We start from the raw sequence: 11,002 nt of genomic DNA, 5'->3' as shown, positions 1-11,002 counted from the left end.
GTACATCTTCCAGATTCACCAAGATTTTTCTGTTCCTCCACATCACCACCCTTGAAAACCATTTCTGGTTCAGGTAGATCTTAAAAATAGTATATAATACTGCTCATACTGGACAATACATATCTGTATTAGAGGCCCAACATACTTGAAGGGCTCTGGCCTCAGAATCGGAGCCTACGCACAGCAGTGAATCACAAACTGAGAAGATCCGTGTAGTTAATACAGCTCCTGCTCCAATCATTGGCCAGTAATTTAATCTTTTTTTGAAAAAATTTTTATAAAGCAATTTAATGAAGCTAAAACCCTTTCAACTTTAAAGGGGTATTATACATATGTAGTAGCCAGGATTTGAAAAAAATGTGAGACCAAAAAGACTTATCTCAGAACTTGACTTGTCTTTATACCATGTTCAGTCACCAGTGTCTAATTTGCCTAATTTGGGCAAATTAGACACTGGTGACTGAACATGGTATAAAGACAAGTCAAGTTCTGAGATAAGTCTTTTTGGTCTCACATTTTTTCAAATCCTGGCTACTACATATGTATAATACCCCTTTAAAGTTGAAAGGGTTTTAGCTTCATTAAATTGCTTTATAAAAATTTTTTCAAAAAAAGATTAAATTACTGGCCAATGATTGGAGCAGGAGCTGTATTAACTACGCGGATCTTCTCAGGTTGTGATTCACTGCTGTGCGTAGGCTCCGATTCTGAGGCCAGAGCCCTTCAAGTATGTTGGGCCTCTAATACAGATATGTATTGTCCAGTATGAGCAGTATTATATACTATTTTTCTGATTATATTATATGCTGCTGAGGTAACTAGTTTCAGGTAGATCTTACACATCTTCTTCCGTAAAGACCAAAGCAAAGAATTCATTCAGTCTTTCCGATATGGCCTTATCCTCCCCGAGCACCCTTTTTGCTCCTTGATCATCCAACGGTTCCACAAATTCCCTTCACAGGTTTTCTGCTTCTGATGTACCAAAAAAAATTATGAGTTTTTACCTCTTTTGCAAGTTTCTCTTCATATTCTTTCTTAGCTGTCTTTATCAATGCTTTGCATCTAACTTGCTAGTACTTTGTTTCTTATTTTCTTCATTCAGATCCTTTTTCCATTCTTTAAAGAATGTTTTTTTGGATCCAATAGCCCACTTCACCTTTTAACCACGCCGGCCTTCGTTTCCTCTTCTTTCCACCTTTACTGATATGTGGAATACATCTGGTCTGGGCTTCCATGATGGCATTTTTAAAAAACATTCACGCCTGGTTTACAGTCCTAACCTTTGCAACGGATCCTTTTGGCTTCTTCTTAACCATTTTCCTCATTTTATCAGTCGCTCTTTCAAAAATTAAACGCCCCTACAGTAGATTTATTTTTGCACTCCCGGTATCAGCTCAGATTTGATCACGTTATGATCACTGTTTCCCAGCGGATCCAACACAGTTAACTCCTGTACTATGTCTTGCATTCCACTAAGGACCAAATCTAAAATAGCACCTTCTCTTGTCGGTTCCCGGACCAGCTGCTCCAAGAAGCAGTCATTTATGACATCTAGGAATTTTACCTCCCTAGCAGTCCCCGCTGTAACATTTTCTTCCAAAAGGTGGTTTCAGCGTTCCTATTTAGAAGTTCGACTACCCGCCTTTGTTCCATTGGACTCCAAACCCAAGGACCGTATTTTGCGGTCACTGGACATGAGGAGGTCACTGGATGTGAGGAGTCTCCTTCTGAGATACTTAGAGGCCACGTATGACTTTCGGCTTTTGGACCATCTCGTTGTGCTGGCAGTTCCTGCCCAGAGGGGTAGGCCTGCTTCTAAGGCTTCCATCCCTAGATGGATCCGTGCGGCAATTTCCACTGCTTATGTAGCAGCAAGAAAGAAGCCTCCCCTTGGGGTGAAGGCTCACTCTACTAGAGGAATGGCTTTGTCTTAGGCCTAATTAATAGCTGTTTCTCCTGAGGAGATTTGTAGGGCGGCCACTTGGGCCTCTCTGTATGCTTTCACAAAGTTCTACAGGCTTGACGTGGCGGCCAAGCAAGATGTGGCTTTTGGAGCTTCATCTTGGTGGCGCTTCAGTCCTGGTGGCGGGCCCCTGATATTTTGGGACTGCTCTGATATGTCCCTACTGTGCAGACTTCAGAGGAATTGTACAAGGACAAAAGATTAAGTTTCTTACCTCTGCTAATCTTTCTTGTAAATATCCTCTGGAGTCTGCACACCCGCCCAAATTTTCTGTCTGATTCGCAGGTCGCCTGACCAGTAACTGGTAAGCTGGATTTCTATCTTTGACTAGCCTCACTGAGAATTCCATACTTGTTCCTCACCATAGGATTTAAGGGGTTCCAGGGTGGTTGCCCCTTCTGAACCCTCAGGCTGCGTCTTCTTTATCCAAATTTGTTAAGTTCCAAATTGTTTATTGTTCAAGTTGCTGTTCATGCTATGTTTAGCCTAATGCAATAGTTGTTTTGAAATTGTTTATCTTAAGCAGAATTACTTATGCAGCAGGGAGTCCCCACACACCCCTCTCTCTCTCTCTCTCTTTTGTTTCCTGTTTTTACTATAAATCTACCTGGCTTGTGTACTAATTGAGATTCCAGGGGAGTGTCAAAGGAGATGATCACAGGAGGAGGAGTCAAAATATTGGTTTTGAGTTCCCTACAGATCAGGGCTGGAAGGGATTTACAACCCTACCGTGCAGACTCCAGAGGATATTAACAAGAAAGAAGATTAGCAGAGGTAAGAAACCTAACAAGGACTAAAGCAGGGGTAGGGAACTCCGGTCCTCGAGAGCTGTATTTCAGTCGGGTTTTCAGGATTTCACCAATGAATATGCATTGAAAGTAGTGCATGCAAATAGATCTCATGCATATTCATTGGGGAAATCCTGAAAAGTTTCAAGTTTCTTGACTTTTAATATACCGACCATCAACAAGTATCTGGCCGGTTTACAATAAAATATTTAAAAAGAGATAAAGATAATAAATATTAAAAAAATAATGAAAGTGTACATCAAGGACATTAACTGGACAGACTTGAAAGTGAGGATAAGAGGGAAAGGAGGGGAAAAGTTACATGTTTAGAAAAAGAAAAAGAGGGAATAGGGTAAAACATATGGGGTGGGGTCGCTTTATAAAAGTTGGTTGAGTAAGGAAAAAAAAAAGATGCTCTAAGCACAAGTAAAAGCGTCGCGAAATTAAAAAGTCTCCAGGCTTATCTTGAATTTATCAAGTTGTTGTTTGAGTCGGAGTTGCTGTGGCAGAGCATTCCACAATGTTGGAGCGACTACTGCAAAATTTATTTTCCTGGTATAAAATAAATCTTTTATGGAAGGAATTAACAAGAGTTTCTGATCTGCTGACTTCAGTGTACATGTTGGGCATTGAGGAATGAGAAGCTTATCAAGATATGAAAGCTGATGAGAAAGTTTTATTTTAAAGGTCAGCAGGATGGTTTTATAGGTGATACGATGTGTAATAGGAAGCCAATGTGCTTCTTTCAAAAGTGGGGTAACGTGATCATATTTGCCTATTTTGTAGATGAGTTATATTGCTGTATTTTGAATTAATTGTAAGCGTCGGATTTCTTTTTGGGGGAGTCCGTTGTAAAGAGAGTTACAGTAATCAAGGTGGGAAATAACTAAAGAATGAACCAGAATTTTGATTGCATCTGTATCTAGAATCGAAGTTAGGGAACGAATAAGGCGAAGTTTAAAGAAGCAAATTTTTACTACTGAGCTGATGTGATCATGGAAAGTAAGATCCTTGTCGATAATACGGCTCTCAAGGACCGGAGTTCCTTACCCCTGGATTAAAAGGAAGTTATCGCAAATGTCACAGGTGCTTGATATGTGACGTTACTTTTGAGTGTGACAAATGGTTCAAGGATCCCTGAATTGGTAAAGTTTTTTTTCTGAAACCCACCACATGTTTCTTCTTTTGTGATCTACATAGTACTTTACCCATATCCAAAACTATACGTTGGGAAAACTACACGAAGGTTCATGATGCATATGACCGAACACAAACGTTTATATAAGAATAGATTACAAGCCCCGCAGCAGATGTCGTTCAGAGCTGCAGTTCACTAGAGCATGTGTTGAAAGGTTTATGGAAATTGCACGTATTGATTTATCACAAGACTCCTGAGGCAGGCCCTTGTGGGCCGAAACACGATCGTGTCGAGTCCATTACAATAAAAGAGACTGTCTACTCTACACTGTCTAGAACAGAATCCTGATTTTCAGGATCTTCGCTGCTGTGCAGTCAACTTTGTTTCTGACGCTGTAGTAGATAGGTGTTTATTGCAATGAGAATAGTTTTGGATACACAGTTTTAGACAGTGAAAAACACAACGATCTGAATTTAAAGCTTGAGTGAAGCTAATTTTATTGATGTCTGTATTGCAATTTATATATGGTCTAAAAGAATTTCATCAATTCAATCTGAGGAGTTCCGTTTTATTTTACTTTGTTTTGAGTTTACTGGAAGTGATATGATGGTTAACATTCAAATACCGGATAGAAGCCACAGCCATTGTTGTACAGGAGAAGACACCATAGGCATAGTGTTCATGAGTACAGTAGAATGAACGCTTCTATCGTTTGCAATGTTCGGGATTTTGGTTGCTTTTATATATTTTTGAGACAACAGGAGTTTTGCTTGTTGCAGGTTTCCAGGTCTCGCTGGGTCTTGTCAGGTAGAAACCGACATTTCAGCCATCATGCTGTGGCTTTCTTCAGGGTATGCTGCAAGGTCTGCAGTTTGTCTTTGTAAATAGTGGGTTCACTGACCTGATTGGGGACAGGGCAGTCCACCATTGAATTTTGGCGGGAAAGTCAGTTGGTCAGAAATTTGAATTTTATTGGGAAAGTCAGTTGGCCTCTTTTTCCATAGAATGGAAAACTCTCTGGTGGGTTTAAAGATGTCCTCCCAATGGAGCTAGGTTATATGTTCTATCAAGGTTTCTGCAGCTGACATTGTGCTTGTTGCAGGTTTCCAGGTCTTGCTGCGTCAAGTAGAAATCAATGTTTCAGCCACAATGTACTTTAGCCTATTAAACCAAAGATCTTCATATCTGTAATCTGGAGAAGAAACAATAGACTCCCCTATCTATTAGAGGACACAAACTCAAAACTCTGCCTGAACCCAAGCAAAACAGATTCTTTGGGTACCTAACAAATCCCTGACTTCAAAATAGCTTCTGGGAAGTATGAACTCTTCCTAAAATCATAGGTTAGGAATCTTGGGATACTGCTATACTCATCACTCACTCTGATCCCACAAATTCAAACAACCTTTAAAAATTGTCTCCGTCACCTGTGGCAGCTATGAAATTTTTCTCCATATATTGAAAAGACGAGTCTGACCACAATGATCCATGGCATAACATCATGACTAGACTAATGTAATGCCTTGTACACTGGTCAAACCAAAAAGAGTTTGCATCTGCTCCAACTAATTCAGAATACTGTAGCATGACTGATAGAAGGCTGCTAGCGACGTGAACACATCACATCCTTCCTGCAATAACTATACTAGCTATCAGTACCTTAGAGATAAATTTAAAAACTTATGTTTGATTTTCAAAGTCCTCAGACAAAATGGGCCCAAGTATTTAAAGAATAAGTTAGCCCTTTACACACTTTTGAAGCCTTTTAAATGTCCTCTCAAGGAAATCACTATCTGTACCCTCATCAAAAGAAATTATATGATGTGATACCCGCTAGCATAGGAGCCAATTAAATTATTGGGGGTGCCCAATGTTCTCTCTCCCCCAGCCAACACCAAAAAAGAAATAGTCTTACATTTTGTTGAACTTGAAGATGTGGAGAGCTCACCTCAAACTGGTATGATACCACAAAAATCCAGTGCACTGAGAAGCAGCAAGCTCTTATTTACAATGACTACAGTATTCTGCAAAAACACACTTAGAACCTATAAAACAAGCTTGTCATGCTATTACAGAACTGAAAGAGTTAAAACAGAAATCCTGTCTATGAAGAGAAAGCACTAAAATAACTATCACACAGAGATCTAGAATACCAATAATACACTATTACCTCCTATGGGGAAAACAGCAAAAGCTGCACTGCTACCAAAATGGATTCTCAACAAAATATAGAATAAGTAACTAAAAATTAAAAATACAAATATGTGACAAAACCTGAACCCCAGGAAGACAAATATTCTATGCAGTAGAACACTGAAAAAAATAGAAATCAGAAATGCATTTCCTTTGTACTGTGTAAAATATGAGAAGAGATGCACGTTCTCACAGGTTACAAATTCCAATTATACTCCAGAAAAATTAAAAAAGGCTTTGTATCTATTCTTGTCTGAATATTAATTACACATTTTTTCAAATTCAATAAGACTATCAGTAGTGTACCTAGTATATTTGATACCCGAGGCCAATTATTTAAAACCCTGAGTCACAACAAGGGTGTAACTAGGAAAAGACAGTATCTTAAACACTGCAGTGAGCACTAGAATATCAATAAAGCCATTGTAAAACTAAACAAGCCAGATTAGTACAGATTGATCATACACAGTCAATGCTAACAGAAAACCATGTCTTCATTCATTCATTCAGAACTCTGATACACCCTTGTCCAGAATGGAATAAGTAATCACAAACTAAAATTAGAAATATGTAGACAAAAGTTAAACAACCACCAAGGAGCCAGACTCCGATACAGTGCAACACCACAGAAACAGTATTACATGCCCCCTAACACTGTGCAAAATATAAAGATAGCAGATGTAAATTTTGAAAAAAAAAAAAGACAAACAACAATCACTACTTTGCAGCCCTTTTACCAGCCTGAAGATGAGGAGCTGTTTCTGGGTTTGGTACATGGCAGTGCTACTGAACTATAAAGATGGCTCCCAATAAAGATGATTACATAAGAATAGTGATTAGTACTGTTGTGCAATATTTATTTCAAACAGGCACAAAGGCAAACACCTGGAAATACTTCTTTTCACTAAATACTGAAAGGTATCAGTAGTTGCTAGGAACTTTTCGGTATATTAGTTCTGGTTTTCAGCATTTTCTATAAGTTCAAGCATCATCTCGGTATCTGCCAGCTGCAACAGGTGGTCAATAAGCTCATCCAATAGCTTCTCCCCACACAGAAACTCCTGCCAAGAAGAGTCAGAAATGAGTTACAATGCAGTAGTTTCAAGCTAATTTATCTAGAAATAATTTTTTCCATATACACAAAACTAGTAGGAACCTCCAACTCTGAGCACTACAGAATTAAAATTTCATTAGATGAAGATTCAATCTCCCAACATTTAAACTAAAGAAGAAGTGGGATCAGGGAATTAAAAAGCACTTATGCAGGTCCTGGACAATATTCAGCTGGAGCGCCTCATAGGTGCTTTATACGCATTTTGGCTGAATATTGATCAGGACCTGCAAGCTATAGCTGCCAGTACGTCTGCAGTGGCCCCAGATATCCAGTGCTAATGTCCGGACATGACCCGGCACTGAATATCCAGGGTTATTTCTGCCTGCAGTGGTCAGTGTTTAAAAAAACTGGTTACTGCCGCAGGCTGTTTATCAACTGATATATTGCCAATATCATTTATAACTATGGTAACATGAGCAGGAGGATGTTAGCGTATGTGGTCAAGGAACAGATGGGAGAAAGCAGAGTTCTAATGCTGAAATATAAAAATGATGTTGAGATAAAGGAGAATTCAGCTATTAGTAACATTTTTCAGGAATTTTATGTTACCCTGTATTATAAGTGCTCAGAGGCATTTTTAGGAAGTGACATTTATCTTTCCAGCCTTGATTTACCCCTAATTAAATGATGATGATGGGGAGCTTAATGTCTCTATGACAATAGATGATGCGGGCTGGGCCATATAGCAAAGGCCACAATACAAGGCCTCAGGCCCAGTGGCATAGATACAGGTGGACCTGGGTGGGCAAAGGCCTATCCAGTGGTGGCACCACACTGCCCTCTCCCCTTCGTGGCTTCATGTTATCTGCCTTCCTATCTCTTAACCCCTGTCCTTCCCTGGTATACTTTAAACACATACCAGCGCCTGCAGCAATTAATTTTTGCAAGCGCCTGGGACATGTTTAAGGTATATCAGGGAGGGAAAGGGGTTGAGACTAGAGCAGTGGTCTCAAACTCGCGGCCTGCCAGGTACTATTTTGAGGCCCTCAGTATGTTTATCATAAATCACAAAAGTTTCTTGATCATATGTCTCTTTAGCTATAAATTACAATATTATTATTAAGACTTAGCCAAAAGGAAAGATTTATAAACTATAAAGAGTTTTACCGCATGCAAAAATTGTCATTTCTTTAATAAGACATTAACTATTTTTTCTGAGGCACTCCAAGTACCTACAAATCCGAAATGTGGCACTGTAAAGGGTTTGAGTTTGAGACCACTGGACTAGAGAATGACAGTGGACAAATTTTTCCCCGTCCCTGCAGGAACTCAATTTCCACATCCCGTCCCCGCGAGTTTTGTCCCTGTCCCATTCCCATAAGCTCTGCCTTAACCGTACAAGCCTCAAACTCATGATTTTAAAGTGTTTGAGGGTTGTGCAGATGAGGACAGATCTTGCAGGAATAAGGCAGGAACAGGAAAAGAACTCACCGGAATAGGAAAATTAGTTCCTGCAGGGATGGGGAAAAATGTGTACCATGTCATTCTCTATTTGAGAGATAGAAGAGCAGATGCTGAGAAGCCACGGAAGGGAGAAGGCAGTGTGGTACCACCACCGGATGGGCCTTTGCACCGGCGCCAGAGACTTCCCTCTGCTGGATTTTGCCCTCACTGACCTCATTTCCTGTTAGTGGTATGCAATAGAGTGAAGTATCCTGGGCCAGCAGCAAAAATAGAGAATGACACAGGGAAAAAATCTGTCCCCGTCACTGCTCCATCCCCGGACCACCGTCTCCTTCACCGCCCCATCCCCATTCCTGCAGCATCCATACAAGCCTCAGTACTGCAATATTTAGCTTATTCCTTCTTTATAAATCAAAGTTCTGGCTGCTGAACTAGAGAAAGATCTTCAGCTGGCAGGGCTTTGTTTATACATTTTTATCAACACAACTAATATACTACTTTATCCTAAAGAAAAAAAAAAATAATAATTTTTTTTTCTACCTTTATTGTCTGGTTTCTGCTTCCCTCATTTTCTCATTCAATTCCTTCCATCCACTGTCTCTCTTCTCTCTGCGTCTTCCATTTGCTCTGTTATTGTGCATCGCCCTTCCCCCCCCCCCCAATTGGTCTGGCACCTATCTTCTTCCCTCCGTTCCCCCCATAGTCTAGCAGCTCTGTCTTCTTCCCTGCCAGCATCTTCTCCCCACTCTCTGTTCCCCATTTCCCTTCAGTGTCTGTTCCTCTCCACCCCACCTTTCCTCCCTTTCTCCCTCCCTGCCCTTTACCTTCGTTGCGCTTTCACCCCCCCCCACCCCGCAGCGAGAACATCTCTTAGCCGCTTCCGCAATGCACACCGCGCCCCCCCTCCCCCGGACAACAGGCACCGATCCGACTAAAAAAACTAAATAGTAAGTCCTACTCATGTGCTCCTCAATTTACAAGGCAGGAGGAGTGTTTCCTGCTTGCAGCGCACAACTGTTCCGACAAACCTCCCTGCCCCTTACCTTCATGGCCAGCGATTTCTAAATTGCCTTCCTACGAGCAGCCGGAGCGTTGAAGTTACGTGTGGCTGCCAGAAAGGTTGTCTCCGATGCAACTTCCGGTTGCGTCAGATGACCTTTACGGCAGTCGCATGCAACTTCATCGCTCCGACTGTTCGTAGGAAGGCAATTTAGAAATCGCCGGCCACGAATGTGAGGGGCAGGGAGGGAGATGTTTGGACTGGGTGGCGGCAGCGATCAGTAAGGAGGGAGGGAGTGCAATAGGTGACCGCGCACGTTCCCTCCCTTAACTGCCACGGGTAACAGCCACTGTGTCATTCTCTAAGTATAAATGAATTGCTGCATAAACCGGGATTTGGGTTAGGGATACCAGGGAGAGAGAGGGGTTAAGAGATAGGAGGGCAGATGCGCAGCTTAGTAAAAAGGAGCCCTCAGTGTATCAAAATTCAAATGTCTTCTTTTTCCATGGAAAGAAAATATACATCTTAGATTTCCCATTACAATAAATGATAACTATTATTTCTATGTCTGCCACTAAAATCTTGGGTGTAATAATAGATAAACTGACTTACCATCCACAAATCAGCGCTGTAGTAAAAGAATTGCTTAATTAGTCTAAGGATGATTCAATCTCTTGTGAACATTCTGGACCCTCAATCTCTCAACATTTTAATACATTATCTTATCATTTCTAAGATCGATTACTGTAATGCTCTGTATAATGGTATTTGTCAAAAAGATATCCATCGCCTACAATTGATACAAAATACTGCCATAAAATTTATCACAAATAGGAAAAAATTTGACCATGTCACCCCCCTATTAAAAACTGCTCACTGGATACCAATTCCACATTGTATCATATATAAAATAGCTATCCTCTTTTTCAAGTCTCAAAACACTAAAGAACCGGCCTTTATCCACAAACTTCTTATTCCACATGTCCTAAGATCCTCCTCTCAGCATCTTTTCCATACACCATCCTTGAAAATCAGCACACATCGGGCCACCTCATTCGCAACTATGGCCCCCTACGATATGGAATTCCTTACCACTTTATATCAGAGCAGAAAAAATTTAGACAAATTTAAGGGAAATCTAAAGTTACCTCTTTCAAGATGCATATGACTGTTATAGTTCTCCTAACTTTCCTATTGTTTTACGTTGGTCAAATATTGTTTAGTGGGTATTTGTATATTGTCTCCCCCTTTTTAAATACATTGTAAAATACATTGTAAAACGCTTAGAAGTCTTGATTTGCATTTTATCAAAATTTTAATAAACTTGGACTAAAAACTGGTTGGCGGATAAGAAACGGAGAGTGGGGGTAAATGGACAATACTCTGACTGGAAAAGCGTTAC

At 40.4% G+C, this 11,002-nt stretch overlaps 1 protein-coding gene across 5 annotated transcripts in view; it reads right to left on the bottom strand.

The window, feature by feature from the left end:
- Window positions 1–6,914: 6,914 nt before the first annotated feature.
- The window catches only part of MTRF1 (mitochondrial translation release factor 1), an 85,023-nt gene continuing 80,935 nt past the window's right edge, over window positions 6,915–11,002 (bottom strand). For all 5 annotated transcript variants that reach the window (XM_033947908.1, XM_033947904.1, XM_033947907.1 and 2 more), the window contains exon 10: window positions 6,915–7,143. In XM_033947908.1, coding sequence (XP_033803799.1) covers window positions 7,033–7,143 — 111 coding nt within the window. In that variant the 3' untranslated portion in view covers window positions 6,915–7,032. The remainder of the gene's footprint in view (window positions 7,144–11,002) is intronic.

Source organism: Geotrypetes seraphini, chromosome 6, assembly GCF_902459505.1.
Source record: "Geotrypetes seraphini chromosome 6, aGeoSer1.1, whole genome shotgun sequence".
Lineage (NCBI taxonomy): Eukaryota > Metazoa > Chordata > Amphibia > Gymnophiona > Dermophiidae > Geotrypetes > Geotrypetes seraphini.
The sequence above is the reverse complement of the archived record's forward strand: the minus strand, read 5'-3'. Positions and strand labels throughout refer to the sequence as shown.